The sequence below is a fragment of the Crassostrea angulata genome, chromosome 2 (assembly GCF_025612915.1).
Source record: "Crassostrea angulata isolate pt1a10 chromosome 2, ASM2561291v2, whole genome shotgun sequence".
Classification (NCBI taxonomy): Eukaryota; Metazoa; Mollusca; class Bivalvia; order Ostreida; family Ostreidae; genus Magallana; species Magallana angulata.
The window spans coordinates 64,294,675-64,312,197 of record NC_069112.1 but is presented as its reverse complement, the minus strand read 5'-3'; the positions used below and the strand labels follow the sequence as shown (position 1 = coordinate 64,312,197).

Genomic DNA, 17,523 nt, shown 5'->3' with positions numbered 1-17,523 from the left:
TCCCTGGCACCTCCTGGGACCCTATGAATCGCAATGACGTCTGCAGGTGCGAGATCAATGTTGATGGTTGATTTCAGTATGTGACATAAGTCATCTCGCAGGTTTTCGGTCTGCTTTTCTTCCCATTTCAGAAATTTGATATTATTTTTTTGTGAGTATTGTTGATTTTGGTTAGCTAAAGTTAGTGCATTCTCTGATGTATGTTGAATGTATAGCAGATTGTCCATCATGCTTCTCAGCTCTCGTGCCTGGTTGCTGAACTTTTCCCGAAGAGTTTCGAAGTCGAGATTGAAACCGTCGGAAATATCTTTGACATGGCTTTCATATTCATTTGTTTTGGTTTCAATTTTTTGTTCGAATTCTTCTTTAACGGCTGTTTTGATCTCTAATGTAGTTTTTTCTTTGATTTCTTGAAGCAATGATTTTTTTAACGTCCGTTATAATTTCTTCTTTAATATCATTTTTCATTCCTTCTAAGATCGAAGTAATTTCTTCTTTTAATATATATATATATATATATATATATATATATATATATATATATATATATATATATATATATATATATATATATATATATATTATTTAAAAATGCATAATTTCAAGTGGCTTTGTTCAGTCACAAAGACGGTTTATTGATTAAAATTAATGGAAACGACATTGTCACTGTCGCTTGTTTTCTTATTATTAATGAAATTTTCTTTTTTAAAACATTTCATGCTTATCATTACTACATCTCAAGAAGGTTAAAAATTAAGATTAAGCAAGTCCTTTTTTTAAGTGCGCAATTCAAGTTGTTCACTGTATGAAACACTACTTTAGAAATTTTCGAGGCACAAAACACAACTGAATTTTCATACAACTTTATCCTAAGTCACAATGCAACTGTCTGAAATCTTCCGAAGTTCGTGGTATTTATTCAGTTTCTTTGTGTCATGTTATGGCAGCCTTAATCCGGGCTTTTCTCAACTTCAGCATGGACACAGGCTTGACAGGAAACTAATCCAATCCTTCACAGAAGTAAGTTTCCTTGACTGTGTGACGGAATGTATAGTGACACCTCGGTGTAAATCTGTTAATTATTTTAAAGGGGCTAATTTCTGTAAAATCAGTTACGAAAATAAAACGACAGCAGAAACTAAGTACGTGGACAATGCTGGATGGGTGTACAGTGAAAAGGAGCACTGGCCAAAGGTAAACATTTTATGTCCAAATATGTCTGTGCAGCATATTAAGATTATTCGATTTAAGTACAACTGAGTTCAAACGATATGTATTTATTAGTATAAATATATTTCAAGATTTTTCCATTCAAATGTCCCTCTAGCTTGTAAACACGTCTAAAAAAAGTCTTTGGGGATTCTTCAATGACACATACATAAAAGTACCATGCCATATTTTAAATACCCGTGAAAAACGACCTATAATTTGGATAAATTTTTTTTCATTGATTCCTAGTGCACTTTTTTACAGATATGTACATTTTTTGAGATTAAAATTGTGTTGTAAAGATATCTTGGGTGCAAACTGGAGTTTGCTTACACATGCACTGTGTGGTCTTCGCCACTTTTTCAAACTCGTTCACATCTTTTAAACTTAATTTTTTATTTATCTGACAAGACCCAATATATTAAATTGACCTTTAATATATAATTGATTTAAAAAAATTGTTTGAATTAATTCTTGATATTTACAAAAATATATTCCGACACACACGCTCGTATATATTTTCCATCCCAATTCAATTACATGTAACCAAATGAGAAAAACTGATTTTCTGCTTATTTAAAGGGTTTTTTTCAGACGCTGATAAAGATTCAATGAGTGATTAGAAACATGTATGCCATGATTAAAAAAATTGTTACTAAAGTAAGGAAGATTGAAAACGCTTTCAATCAGCAGTTCTAAAGTGTCCGGGTGATTCAAAACAGATGTTTTTAAGTTGTATATGTTGTGAATATTTCGTTAAAGTCGGAGCTTTAATTAAACATTAATAGTACGTGTAGCGATGATAAACAAGAATACATTTTTTAAAATAAATACATGTATTTTGAAATGTCAAAAAAAAAAGATTGATACATAAATGCACAACTTTTTGTTCATTTTCGCCTCGTTTTAAACAAAGGATATTAATAATACTAAAGGAAATTTAGTAAGTAATAAATGGTGCTTTCAAAAAAAATGAAACTTTATACTCATAAGTATTTACGATTCATGTGGGGGTTGTGTGTGTGGGTTTTTTTTCAAATAATAACAATCGCATTTACCAAATACATATATGATTGTATGAAAGAAAATCAAGATGAATCCAGCAGCAGCTAATATCAGTTAATAAACGTGTAGAATCTAGCAGCCAAAAAAGAAAAATAATATTGTACTGCTAGAAATAAAAAAGGAATAGTTCTTAAAACGCGTGATAACATAACAAAATGCAAGAAAAAGAATACAAATTGTAATGAATGTCTCTATTATTAGAAATGTTCTCTTTGAACAATGAGATCTCATTCACATTATAATAACGACTGATGAATCTGGAGCTGGGTTAGTTTTATTAAATCTAAACAATTATGCTATTGTTTTATCAGGCATTTATTATATCAAATATACAGACATGTTTCACATTAAGATGATAAAACACTCTTTGACTAAGTAAGCTCTATATCAGATTTATGTATGTTTTTACCCCTGCGAAGTTTGGGGAGGGGGTATATAGGATTAATCTTTTCCGTCCGTCTGTTTGTGCAAATTTCGTTTACGATCCATATCTTTTTTTTATGGAGAAACATTGGCAGTTCTTACTTCACACAAAAATTGCTTATGACCTTGGGGTGTGTCATGAACTTGACCCAAATCCATTCGGGCAAGGTCAAGATCACTAGCAGAAAAAGTGTAAATTTGCATTCGGTCCATATCTTTCTTGTGGAGAGGCATTTGAAGTTCTAACTTCACACAAACATTGCTTATGACCCGGGGATGTGTCATGACCTTGACCCAAGGTCATTTGGACAAGGTCAAGGCCACTGGTAGGTAAAGTTCAAAATGGATGTCTGGTTTATATCATACTTATGAAGAAACGTTTTAGAAATTTTTAATTTACTCAAAGATTGCCTACGACCTTAAGTTACGTCATGACCTTGACAGACCCAAGGTCATTTGGGCAAGTTCAAAGTAATTGTATAAACAATGCTTAATTCTTAAATGTATCATATCTTGCCTTGTATGAATGGATAGAATAGAAGGTAATATTTGACAGAAAGCTTGCTTGTGTAAGGCAAAATCAAATAAGAAAACAGCCCGCCCCGATGCATTTTATATATTTTCGAGAAGAAAAAAAATTGGGTGGAAAATTTTTTCGATAAAATCATCAAGCTCGGTACACCAAAAATTATAAACATTTAATGGCCGCTTGACATGTTGATTATAGTTTGATTCCAGTTATGTTTCTTATCATTAAGTTAAGTTAAAATAAAATAAAATGAAATTTAAAGAACAGAAGATTGGTTTGTGTACTTATATTAGCATAGGGAACTGAAAAAAAATCAGATCAGATGTTATTGATAGAAACTTAATGTTTAAATAAATAGCATCGATCATTTTCTAAAACAACAACTTCTAGTTATGATTTTTTTTTCTTAGCAAGGGGTACCATTTGTGAGCCTTCACAGTACCTCTATATCTTGCCTTGTATGAATGGATAGAATAGAAGGTAATATTTGACAGAAAGCTTGCTTGTGTAAGGCAAAATCAAACAAGAAAACAGCCCGCCCCGATGCATTTTATATATTTTCGAGAAGAAAAAAAATTGGGTGGAAAATTTTTTCGATAAAATCATCAAGCTCGGTACACCAAAAATTATAAACATTTAATGGCCGCTTGACATGTTGATTATAGTTTGATTCCAGTTATGTTTCTTATCATTAAGTTAAGTTAAAATAAAATAAAATGAAATTTAAAGAACAGAAGATTGGTTTGTGTACTTATATTAGCATAGGGAACTGAAAAAAAATCAGATCAGATGTTATTGATAGAAACTTAATGTTTAAATAAATAGCATCGATCATTTTCTAAAACAACAACTTTTAGTTATGATTTTTTTTCTTAGCAAGGGGTACCATTTGTGAGCCTTCACAGTACCTCTACATTATTTTGTAGGATCTGGCTGGAGCTTGTTTAAACTCAAACTGTAAAGTCAACGAGAAATGTACACACAAGAGATATTCTGAAAATGCATTCTTTAAATGTGTTTTGTCAGGTAAAAGTATATTTTTTTCTGTTTAAGACACAAATGAAAACCTACACGAGTTACATCATATGACAATTTCTTGTGTTTTACTATAGTTTAGTCCTAATTTCTAAAAAGAGCTCTAGAAATACGTTTTAACGGCAAATAATTACTATTTTGTCCAGCATGTTTATTTATCAATTAAAATATGCTGCGTCGTGTGTAACATACATTAATTTATACTAATATACAAATGCCAATCCATGATCAATATGTATTTGAATTATCATTGTAACGTTTTGTTTTGTCTGGGTTATTTTAGCAACCTGGATACTGATTTACAAATTTTCAACGTTAACACTTATCGTTTACAATGTGTCTTTGTTATCAAGATTGTGGAATTCCCGATATCAAAGGAATAGATTTGAGTACAGCAAAACGTGAGGACGCCATTGGTCTACACAGGAGAATACACACCTCTTGTTCTGACGGATACTCCCAGTCTGGTTCAGGACGACTGATCTGTCAGTCAAACGGAGAGTGGAAATACGACATTGTCTGCAAAGAAGGTTATTTATTAATGTTTTATTCTTGTTTTAATTGCATTGTACTTTTTCATAATATCACAAATGCTGACTCACCTGACGGCGCCAGCAATGTCAACATTGATGCAAAGTGCAATGAATTTTAAATCAAACATCATGTTTGCAATTAGTGACTTAAATCAAAGTACTCAAAGTACAGATATCCGGGCTTATTTGATGTGTAATGAAAACGTTTTCATGATATGACATTACTTCAAACTAAATAGACAGATAGAGTCATTATTAACGAATAAACGGAGTTAATAAGCATGTTTAAATATATTTATTTTGACTTTGTAAATGTAATATTGAGTAAATCGTGGGAGGGTAAGACATTTAACACCCTAATTAAGAATACGTGTGTTATTCTATGTACATAGGACATAAAAAAACATTTACTTGAATATTATGTAGCACACATAAAATCGATTCCTAATTGCATTTTTTATAATATCGTTATGCCAAAAGTGTGTAATATTTTCAATGGAAATATGACTTTCTTACGCTTTTGTACAATAACGGTATTTTAAAATACTAATATTAGAATTCAAGTAAGCTATGTTACCTGTTAACAAGTCTTTTTTTAAAAAAATGAAACAGGTCACCAAGTTTTAAATCAGAAAAAGACATAAACACATATATTATTGTTTTACATATTGCAAACCGTGATATCAATTATAGCGAGTGTTTTAACAATAACGTCGAAAAAATAAAATAAATGGTTTTTTGGTGTGTGGTAACTGATAATTAAGATAATGGTCAATTACACGTTTAAAAAATGGATTTTTATCTCTTCGAAGAGTACAAACTATAGTGGGTTTCGATTCAATCAGTGCACATGTCCATATTTTGCAGCATACCTGTTATGTACACACACACACACACACAGAGGGAGAGAGTGAAAACAATTATATTTCTTATTATTCTCCACACAATATTAAACTGTACACATCAAAAGAATTTGGTCTTAAGTTTTTTTAGGTTTTAAGTAATACATGTAGCTATAGAAGACATTACCTTTTCTATTTTTTTTACGGTCAGTGTATTATATTTTCTCAATGTTATCTCTAAGTATCTACATTGTTGTTATGTTGACAGCTACTTCCAACCTTGCATTGAATAAACCTGCAACACAATCATCAACGTTTACAGGGCCAGAAAATATTCTGAACTTCTCTGCCAATTTGGCAGTTGATGGTAACAACGGTACAGACTTTGCCGTAGACAAGTGTTCATGCACAGAGGGTGGAGACACAAATCCGTGGTGGTTGGTGGATCTGCAGGCTGTGTATTTCATCACATCTGTCAGAATATTCAATAGAGGAATGGACAAGTGGGGACTAGGTTAGTGTACACATGATTTCATCCGTGAATATAAAACGTGGAAAACCTCTATATCGCCATTTTTTTATTTTTAGCAAGAGAAAAAATTAAAAATATATAAGGAAAAAATGAAATTTATGCAGTTTTCTGAATTATTACTTTACAATTTCACATTAACATATGTTGTTTTTTTTTTACTTAGATGTGTCAGACCGGCTGCGGAATGTTACCGTCACTGAAGGGCTGACAGAGTCAGATGTCAACACTCCCTGTGGTTTCTTTGCTGGTCCCGGTACTTTGTCACAGCTGGTCGTCATCGACTGTCCGACATTACCACAGGGGAGATTCGTAAAGATCTCCATGATAACTGAGTATCTCACTCTTTGTGAAGTTGAAGTGTTTGGATACTCTGTCTAATTATAATTGTCGATGTCTTTTATCTAAATGATTCTCTTTCCAACCAATCCATTACTGTGTATTCCTAAATAAACGCAAGCTCTTCTCGCAGATTTTAAATCTCGTTTGCTTTATATGGGAGTTGAGTACTAAAGGATTAAAATAAAAATTCAGTGTCGCGATTTTTTATTCCCGCGATCTGATCCAAAAAGACGGGATCGCGGAATTAAGCACTCGCGTAAAATAGGGAATTTACAAAATGTGTATGTTGATGTGAGGTTTTTAATAGCTTAATGTTCAGTTTTGTTACAAAACTCTATTTATAATTGCTTATAGTGTTTTTATTTTTAAACTGCATGCAGTTGATATAAAAATTTAAAGCGTTTTATAAACTATTATATTTGATAAAACATTTAGTAATTAACTTTTAACAGTATATGTTTAGTTTTATTCCGTTCTGTTCTCTTTGGGTTAATAAAAAGTCATATCAGCATTTATGTTGTTTTCTTTTTAATTGCATTGTCGGATTTTTTGGCTATAACAATATCAAATTTTTTTTTCGACAGAAACCAATTATTTTAGAAAGTTATAGACTTTTGCCTATTTACACCTGTAAAATCGGTCTCCTTTCAACTTTAAAAACATTGAAAGTAAATAGAAATAATTTCATATTGCCCCCCCCCCCCCCCAATTTTTGGGTTTATTTTGCCCACAAGTTATGCATCGATTGTAAACAAAACAAACTAAGAAATAATAGTGAGCAATATATTAATTATTATTTGTAAAAAAACAAAATGCCTCTATTAACAACAATCACAAAGTTGTACAATTATCCCCGCTTCGACGTCAGGTGTGAGATTGTAATTAGGCGAAATAACGCGATATCTTTTTCAAACAGCCAAAACAAACGTTGTATCAGTTGAAACACTTATTATTGATGACGTTTCTATAATAAGTGCCAAAAATTACAACAAGTCCAATATTTATCTAAAGATGTCCGAAAATTAAACAAAATCTTTGGTTGTATAAAGTAATATAAGTTAGTGATTTTAATCAACTTTCTCTCGTTTCGAATGAACTGTATGGCGATCCAGGCAAACATTGTATCATGTTGTCATGGTTTAATGAGTACTTTCCCCATAAAACTAATTTAAATGTAATTCAAACATTTAAAGAGAAAAAACTTTTGGCCATACAAGTCAGAAATATATTATTTGTAAATGTATTAATTGGGAGAACAAAGTTTATTTTCTGGCTGATCCTTTTCAATATTTGAGTTCTGTTTTTTTGTTTTTTCCCTTTGCCAAAAGAAACAATGTCACTTCATCAACCCCCCCCCCCTTTCTTAGGCTCGTGCAAGAAATCATCAAGGCCCAATCCAGCAACTCTATTAAGCATTAATTTTCTTTTTAAATCGGATAACGATGATAATGTTACCAATATTGTATGAAAATATCGTAAACTGCCCTTTACGTACAAAAGCAGAAACAAAATGTTTTAGGAATGACTCGAGAAATATGTTTTTTACGCAAAACAAGCTCCTGCAGAACAATTAGAGCACGATGCGCATTATATTCTTTATTTAAGGGTATTCTGGACATGTAAGTATTGAAGCGTATCTACAAATACAACAATCATTTCCATTCTTGAAGCTGCACATTAAATATCCAAAACATGGTAGAAAACAAAAGTTTCAACTATCAAATCATTTTTGCAGGCCGGTTTTCAATACGAAGAATATGTTGTTCAATAAATTGATAGTGAACGCTGCAGCTACGACGATAACATTCAATTAGCACAGATGTGTATATATATATATATATATATATATATATATATATATATATATATATATATATATATATATATATATATATATATATATATATATATATAAATATATATATATAAATCATTTTACTTTAAAATTTTCATTCCTGCCCGCTCCTCTAAATATCCAGCCATATTCTTAGTTTTTTTTGTATTTCAAGTTTGAAGAATATGTTAAGAATTAAAAAGATTTCTGGACCCAGAATAAACAAAACCTTATTGTATCATATTCATTTGCAAAATGTATATCTCCGGGCTTGCACAGGATAACCTCTAGTATTTACAGAAATAACGTAAACACGCAGATGTATTGATTTAATTATAAAACCAATTGTGTCTATAGATCACTTATCACTATGTATTATGTAAATCATTGAAAAGCATTTACTTTTAAGTGCCTTTGTTCAACCACAGAAAATGTATAATGACTAGACTTTAATAGAAACGACACATTTTTCTGTATATTTATCAAATATTCTTTTTACCTTTTAATGCTTACTAGCGAAGGGAAGTGAAGCTCAACAAATTAAAAGCATCAGGTTTTGAGCTTCAATTGACAAGGACTGATAATACTAAAATATTAATTATCTTTAACTTTTTATACGGATGTTATTCGGCTTGCATCAACTCTTGATGTGATCGAAGAATTTGACATATGGCAACTGTGGTGCTTTTAAAGCTTTTTTCAATATGTTTAAATTGTGTGTCATGTAAGTATATTACCAAAGAGTTCGAAAAGAATTAACAGAAATCATGCAGAATGATTTTGACTGACACAAACATTTTGACTTTTTTTTAGTACTGCCAATGAAGTTTTGAAATAAAAACAATAAAAAAATAGATCGAATGTCCTCCGTTTTGCTTTGGGTTTATTTTTGTTTCAGCTTAAACTGTAAAAAATGCAAAATTATATCCATATCATTTTTATTTTGTTAATATTTTGTGCAGAACAGGAAACTACTTCTTTAATATTTGCTGCAAAAATCGGTGTGAGTTTAATCGCATGATATTTCAGTATTAGCTATTTATAATGAAAAGTAGCTAAATTTTCCAGTAATTATAGTCAAATTAGTTGTTATATAAATACCAAAGGCAGCATTTTATAATGAAATTAAATTTTTGAAATTCACTTACAGAAACACAATTTGGCATTGTAGACATTGAATGAAAGTACATCTATAATGAACAGTTATTTCAAGTTATCTTTTTATTGTCATAAACAGTCACTTTTCTATCTTTTAATATTCTGTTGGATCTTTGTCACCGTAATAAGATTTTGCGAATTCTGCGACGTCCCTCCGGCTTTTGAATTTGTCATTTTTGGCAAAATATTGCATATAGGGTACCCTCATTGTACGGATAACTCCCCCTACAGTTTGCAAGATAGGAAGTTGTTCTTTTGCAGATCAATTGTAAATATATTAGAGGTGTGCATATTGTAAGAATTTGGATTTCTGATAATTTATGAAAAAAATACCAGCTTTTATACTCTTTTTGCAAAAAATTGCATATACTGTGGTTCCATTAATATTCGAGGGTATCAATTTTTGTGGAAAAAGTGAAAATCACAGTTTCAAGGATACGTAAATTCGTGGCCAATAATCCTATCAATACAAAATGTAAATAGAAACTGCACCTCAATGAACACTTATTTTCGTTAATCAGCTTAATAATGAAATCCATAAACATTGGTATTCAACGAATATTGATGAAACCACAGTAGGATACCCTCATTGTTCGGATAACTCCTCTTACAGTTTTCAAGATAGGAAAATGTTCTTATGCAGATCAATTGAACTTATATCGGAAGTGTGCATATTGGAAGGGTTTTTATTTCTGATAATTTATGAAAAAAATACCTGCTTTTGAACTTAGTCATTTTTTGGGGCCAAATATTGCATAAAGGGTACTCCATTTCATTGGATACGGTAGATAGTGTTTATCAATTCAGGGTTGACATGGATTTTGGATACAGTTCATATAAAAGAAAACCCGGTTTGCTGTCACATTGACAGCTTCTCACTTGTTTTCAATTTTTCCGGACATCGTCCTTGAATGTTTAGTAACTTGCAGGAAAACTTGGTGAAATCTGTGTCACATTTGGAAAATTAAAACAAACTGTGATTTGTTTGACAGTTGAATGAGAAAAAAAATCACGTCTATTCACCGATGAATATATAGATTGAATATTGTCATAGTTGTTCGTTGATTCTGAACTAAAGACGACTAAACACAAAAAAATAACAAAGATATTACTTCATAGGCTTGAAGTCAGGTGTGAACGGTAATCTTCAATTTCTTTTTTGAATCATTTAATGAGATTTTTTTTCATAGTTAAAATGGTTTATTGATATTACCGATTTGACTTTATTGTAAAAAAAACTCATTTAGATTTAAAAATAACAAAAATATTTGTCAGTTTGAAAAAGGCAGTATATCATGAATGCTTATTGAACTCTGATTTTTTAATACATCCGCGGATCTTTAAGGTTGGGTTGGGGGTAATTCAAATTTCTTCAATTTACATAAAAAAAATCTGAATCTGCGTTGGTAATTATGAATTCGCAAAAAAATAGTACCTTGTTCTCTTGTAATAAATAAGCGGGAATGCAAACCACAAAAAAAAATTTAAAAATCCAGGTTTTGGTATCATCTATGGACTTTGAAAGAATCAAAGTTTCAGTTATTTTTTACAAATCATAAAAATACTAGATGCAGTGGGTAACAGAACAACGTACAGTGGGGTGCAGTGCTGGTCAGTGGGTAGGTACACTGCTGTCCAGCAGAGTACAGTGCCTCTGTACAATGAATTAACAGAAGGGTACAGTCATTATACCGAAGATGGCAACGAAATACCAACAGTTTTTGAATTCGGAAATTAAAAGAAGAGCTATATTAAATGATTTAGAAATATCATAAAGAACAAAGTAACATTAAAAACTACACCACATTCTATTTACGACGTAATCATTCTGGTCGACTACTCCCTGATCTAAAATTTCAATGATTCCATTGTTCAAAGACAGCGATTCTAGAGAATCTTTTATTATATATTATTGATTTCCTTAAAAGCTTTTCGAGGAAAATTCATTGTTAGAAATTCATTTTTAATTTATATTTTTGCAGCTATAAAGAATTACGTAATAGGCTGCTGGTATATATTGCAGAGTGTAATTGTTTCAGCAAAGCAAAGAAAAACTAAAAACAATCATTTAACTGTATACACAAGTTTGAAACAAGCACAATATGGTTCACCTTTTGATTGGTAAATATTTGAATGAAGTGACATTTACAACAGTACTCCTGTGTGTTGTATCATTGTACGAGGGAGTGACATCTACGGTTGTTCCCGGTGAGAGGTATCGTGGTCCCGTTGTCCGAGTGTTGGAGATCATTGGACAACAGCAGTGTGTCCGGGAATGTAGACACAGGCCCAAGCTGTGTCGGGGAGTCAACTACCGGAAAGAGGATTTGTTGTGTGAACTCGTGTCGTCCATCGACAAAACGGAAACCAATCCCGACTATGTTAGAATTGAACTCAATCAGGTATTGTTTTATATCTTCTGTTTTTGACTGGTCATTTATACGTAAGAAATGCTCATAACACGAGTTATCAGTAACATTATATTGAAGATCATACATTTTTAATATTGCTTGTTTTATTATACGTCCTTAGGAATGTAAGTTTGGTAGAAAAAGTGGCTCCTCGTTTTAAGGGGGAGTAATAAAAAATTGTTGTAAATTTACAAGATATAGAAAAAATATTCAAGAGAATGATTTGGTCAAAACAGCTGTATCTTGTGTGTAAGAACTCTCAGATAGTTTAAAGGCTAGTTTGTTCAAATCATAGCGTTTTAGATATCCGTTAATAATTTTTCTCTAATTTGTACACAATGTAAGTAATAAGTAATAAGAACGGTTATGTATATATTGAGTGAGAATTATAACTATCATAGAAATGAATGAAGTTAAGAAACGCGATTTTGCATTATAGATATCAGAAACGAAATTTCTCAGGGTTAAAATGCACTGATTAACCAAAATCCCAGGTACGCTTTGTTACACCTCCAATTTAAGACCTACATGTACTGTATAATTCATCGCTTGCAAATTGAAGCCAGTAAAACGAGGAATAAATAAATGAAAATTTGTTCTTACTGTTGAGTATTGACTTGGTGTGTTTTATCAACAGCAACATAAAATACATTGCAGGAACACCTATAAGTAAAGTTTCAGGGATTGAAATTCGCAAAATTTGTTATTAGAAAAAGAAAACCAAACCTAACAGACAGTCACAAATAATGTACATGTCTATGTATACCAAAGTAAATAACATGTTTTTATAATCAACCGTGACCGTCTTGTAGACTGTAAATGTACCAGAAATGAACCAGGAATGTCTGGCGTGCTCCTCAGACGATCAGTGTGTGACGCTCTCCAGTAAGATTGTCCATTGTATTCGAGGTGGGTTATATGTCGATTTTTTTTAACACAGACAATGCAAATCTGTTCACATAATATAAAATGAAAATAATAAAACAGTGGTCTCAATTTCTTAAAATGATCAATATATTTGTTTCATTGATATGTCTTTTGCTGCAACACAAAGAGTCAGCGCCTGCATATATTTTACTTCAAGATCAATAAAAATAAACATAATAAAGACTATATGAAAATCAAATTTGACAAAAACAAAATTTATTCAGGTTGCCTGATGAATCATGATAAACAGTTGTATAAAATAATGCAACACAATTATAAGATGATGGCATTTTTTATTTAACTAGCATTATAAGTAATAAATTTTTACGTGTATATGCTTTTGTTGATATTTTTTTTTATTAACGGTCAATGTATTGTATTTCCTTTAAATAATCAATTTATATCTGCATTTTTTGTAATATTGTTGACAGCTACTTCCAACCTTGCATTGAATAAACCTGCAAAACAGTCATCAAAGTTTACAGGGGAAGGAGTGACCTACTATGCCAATTTGGCAGTTGATGGCAACAAGGGTACAGACTTTGTCGTAGACAAGTGTACACACACATCGGGTGGCGACACCAATCCCTGGTGGAGGGTGGATCTAATGGCTATTTATACCATTACATCTGTCAGAATATTTAATAGAGGGATGGACAAAAATAGAATAGGTAAGCATCCAAAGTAACGACATTTTAATTGAAATATAGTAGTGGAAACAATACTTTTAATTTTGTTTTCTCGAATTACAGCTTTGATGAGAAATGTCGAGGAGAAATGGTAAAAAAAATCCATATTTTTAGCAAGGAGAAAAAAAAGAAAATAATGGAGTTTATGCAGTTTTCTGTATTATTAGTTTAAAATTTCACAATAATATATGTGGATTTATTTTAAATAGATGTGTCAGACCGTCTGCGGAATGTCACCGTCACTGTAGGGCTGACAGAATCAGATGTCAATACTCCCTGTGGTTTCTTTGCTGGTCCCGGTACTCTGTCACAGCTGGTCGTCATCGACTGTCCGACATTACCACAGGGGAGATACGTAAAGATCTCCATAATCACTGAGTATCTCACTCTTTGTGAAGTTGAAGTGTTTGGATACTCTGTCTAATTATTTTTGCTGATATCTTTTATCTGAATGACTCTCTTTCCTACCAATCAATTTCTAGTATATAGATGTTCAGGTGGGGTTATTGTTTAGTTTTGTGACAAAACTCTTTATTTAATGATTGCTTTGTTTAATTATAAGACTGCGTGCAGTTGATATAAAATGTAAAGCTTTTTATAAACTATTATCGGGATATTTGATTCAATATTTCATAATTAACCAAAAATAATCAAACAGTATGTGTTAAGTTTTAATTTGTTGCTGTCTTGTTTGGGGTCAATAAAATATCTGCAGTTATGTTGTTTTCCTTTTTAACCGCATGCTTCGATTTTTTAGCTATAACAGTATCAAACAATTTCAAAATTGATCTGCTTTCAATTTATAAAATAATTCAGTCAGTTAAAACGAAAGAAATTAGTCACCACGTACATGTGCATGTATATAAAATTAATTTCAGTTTAGAGTTTCATTACTGTCCGCTCCTAATAGAATTCAGCCGCTTTGTTTTTGCAGTTGTTTTTTCCTTATTTCAATTTTATAGAACAAGTTATGAAAAGGAATAAAGAAAAGTTTTGGAAACAGTACATACAACAATTTAAAAAATCTTGTTAAACATTTTTAGCATGGTATCAAGTTAATGTAAAGAAGTGTTTATTCTCGTGCTTGCGCGGGATATCAAGTAGTTCTTCGTAAAATGTCAAAGTAAATAAAGCATTTTATAAAAATTAATATATGCGCTTAAAACCAGCAAGTTCTTCTTCAAAAATGTCTCAGATCTCCAACTTCTAAAATGTTCATCTTCATTCCTGATCCAAATGATTCCCCATGCTCGGTAGTTCGCGACATAAAAGGTAAAAAAACATGTACTCACCGACAATGTTACTAAAAATGTCTACCTAAAATGTTTGTTTACAATGTTAAATAGATTAATTTTAAAGACTATATTAAGATAAAATAAACCGTATCCAATAACAAAAAAAAAAAAACAAGGTGCAAACTAAAGACCTTGTATGAATATGTATAACTTAATAAAATTAAAATGTTACATAAAAAGGATACATTAAATCCATAAAAATTACTATCATGTTACCAAAGAGTAACTAGAATTTGTATTGTAACTTGTTTAATATTGTAATTCATAACTATATCTTGCACACAATATACCCCAATAAATAGCTATGGACAACGAATTTAGATTCCTCTGGGTCATTAATTTTACAGCCAGCATCATTATAATAATATTCTTTCAAAGAATTAGTTGACAGACTTGTGAATATTCAGGTGCAAGCAAGATTTTCGAGTTTTGCCTTTTGATAAAAAATAATCTAGATGCTGTCATTAGACAGTAATACCCGCACCAGGTGTTTGCCCATAAATAACACTGTTTTGTACCAGTTTAATCAAAAATGAAGGCCACATGTAGCTCCGGTAATACATTTAAAAATTATAGTTTTCATAACTAAGAATGAGCTCCCTTCCCATATGATAATACACATGAGCAGCACTTTATGTGCAATTTGGGGTTGAACTGTTTGCCGTGAATTTTTAGTTAATCAATATAATCTTAACATTTCATGTCATAGAAAGTATAATGCTCTATATAATTATTACAAACAAAATTAAAAATTAAATTATGCCCCCTCCCCGTGGTGGTTGCCGGTTTTAGATTTGCTTCTGTGTGCCTACATGTACATCATCGTGTGCACAAATTTAGAGAAGGGGTGGGAGGGAGGGGTCCAGACCCCCCCCCCCTCCCCATGAGAATTCATTTATATCAATAGTAAAATTACCAAAAAATACACCTTGGACCCCAATGCTCTTACAGACATGTAACGCTGTTAGAGTATCAGTTACACTAAAAACGAAGCTACAGTAATTTTTAATATGGGATAACCACAACAATAAGCAACTAAAACTAAAAGAAATTAAGGCCACAAATGTACATGTATATATCATTCAATTTAATTTAGGTTTTTCATCCCTGTCCGCTCTTTTAAATATCCAGCTATGTATTTAGTTTTTTTTGTATTTCAATTTTCAGGAATATGTTAAGAAAGCAATAAAGAAAAATGTTGGACACAGAATATACAAAAATGAACAAAACCGCATTGTATCATATCATGTGTAAAATGTATATTTCCGCGCTTGCAGGGGATATCATGAAGTATTTGCAAAAAAACAACAACACGTAAATACTCAGCTGTATTGATTTATTTCTAAAACAAATTGTTTTTCAACATCACTTATTTCTATGTATTATGTATACCATTTAAAAGCATTTACTTTTAAATGCCTTTGTTCAACCACAGAAAATGTTTAATGACTAGACGTTAATAGAAACGACACATTTTACTGTTTGTTTATCGAATATTCCTTTTACCATTCAATGCTTACTCACGATGGGCGGTGAAGCTCAATAAATTAAAAGCATCAGGTTTTGAGCTACAAGTAACAAGGAATGATAATACTAAAATCTTAATTGCCCTGATCTTTTTATACTGATGTTATTCTGCTTGCATTAAATCTTTATGAGGTCGCTGAATTTGACATATGACAACTGTGGTGATTTTAAAGCTTTCTTTCAATATGTTTAAATTGAGTGTCATATAATGGTCGTACAAAAAATTTAAAAAAGAATCAACAGAAATAATGCAAATTATTTTGACAACCACATACATTTTGACTTTGTTTCAATACTGCCAAAATAGTCTTGAAGAAAACAATCAAGGAAACAAGATCGAATGCCCTCTGTTTTACTTTTTAGGTTTATTTTTGTAATAGCTTAAACCATAAACAATGCAAAATTATATCAATATCATTTAATTCATATTTTTTGCAGAACAGATTCTACTCATGACAATAAACTTAATAATATTGTGAATATGACAACTCAGACCACGAGGAAACTACTTCCTGAATGTTTGCTGCAAAAGTCGGTAGGAGTTTAATCGCATGATATTTCGGTATAAGTTATTTATAACGGAAAGTAACTAAATTTTCAAGTAATAATAGTCAATTAGTTTCGACAAAAATAACAGAGACAGCGTTTCATTATGAAATAAAATTTGAAAATTTCTAACAGAAACACAATTTGGCATTGCAGACATTGAATGAAAGTCCATTTTAATGAACAATTATTTCAAGTAATTTTTCTCTTTATTTCATAAACAGTCACTGTATTATTATTTTAAGTAATTTTTATTTTTTGGTCATAAACAGTCACTGTATCACATTGTATTTTATTAACACTATCACCAAATATTGTTGACAGTTCTCTTAGCACCTGCATTGGGTAAACCTACCGAACAGTCTTCAACGTTTCAACTTTATGGAGCACAGTTGGCAGTATATGGTAACAGAGGTACACACCTTCTCCAAGAAGAGTGTACATACACAGGAGGAAACGACACAAATCCCTGGTGGAGGGTGGACCTACTGACTGTGTACACCATCACATCTGTCAGAATACTCAACAGAGGAAAAGACGCAGGAGGAGGTAAGTGTTCAAAGTGACGTTATCACGTAGGCTTACATAGAAACTACATTGCTAAACTATTACTTGGTTGCAAATGATTT

At 31.4% G+C, this 17,523-nt stretch overlaps 2 protein-coding genes across 2 annotated transcripts; both read left to right on the top strand.

The window, feature by feature from the left end:
- The first annotated feature begins 879 nt into the window (after positions 1-879).
- Positions 880-6,546, top strand: LOC128174690 (uncharacterized). The gene is made up of 5 exons (XM_052840183.1): positions 880-1,194; positions 4,153-4,252; positions 4,615-4,791; positions 5,905-6,150; positions 6,332-6,546. Exons 1-5 carry the CDS (start codon positions 880-882, stop codon positions 6,544-6,546), a joined length of 1,053 nt encoding a protein of 350 aa, XP_052696143.1.
- A 4,837-nt stretch (positions 6,547-11,383) lies between these two features.
- LOC128172695 (uncharacterized) lies at positions 11,384-14,245 on the top strand. The gene is made up of 4 exons (XM_052838463.1): positions 11,384-11,901; positions 12,723-12,819; positions 13,269-13,508; positions 13,736-14,245. Exons 1-4 carry the CDS (start codon positions 11,602-11,604, stop codon positions 13,948-13,950), a joined length of 852 nt encoding a protein of 283 aa, XP_052694423.1. The 5' UTR covers positions 11,384-11,601; the 3' UTR covers positions 13,951-14,245.
- The last annotated feature ends 3,278 nt before the right edge of the window (positions 14,246-17,523 follow it).

Excerpts from the sequence above, each read along its gene's own strand:
- LOC128174690 (XM_052840183.1), top strand. The coding sequence starts at position 880 with ATGCAACTGTCTGAAATCTTCCGAAGTTCGTGGTATTTATTCAGTTTC. Across the intron at positions 4,792-5,904 it reads CGACATTGTCTGCAAAGAAG|CTACTTCCAACCTTGCATTG; the intron begins GTTATTTATTAA and ends TTATGTTGACAG. Across the intron at positions 6,151-6,331 it reads AATGGACAAGTGGGGACTAG|ATGTGTCAGACCGGCTGCGG; the intron begins GTTAGTGTACAC and ends TTTTTTACTTAG.
- LOC128172695 (XM_052838463.1), top strand. The coding sequence starts at position 11,602 with ATGGTTCACCTTTTGATTGGTAAATATTTGAATGAAGTGACATTTACA. Across the intron at positions 12,820-13,268 it reads GATTGTCCATTGTATTCGAG|CTACTTCCAACCTTGCATTG; the intron begins GTGGGTTATATG and ends TATTGTTGACAG. Across the intron at positions 13,509-13,735 it reads GATGGACAAAAATAGAATAG|ATGTGTCAGACCGTCTGCGG; the intron begins GTAAGCATCCAA and ends TATTTTAAATAG.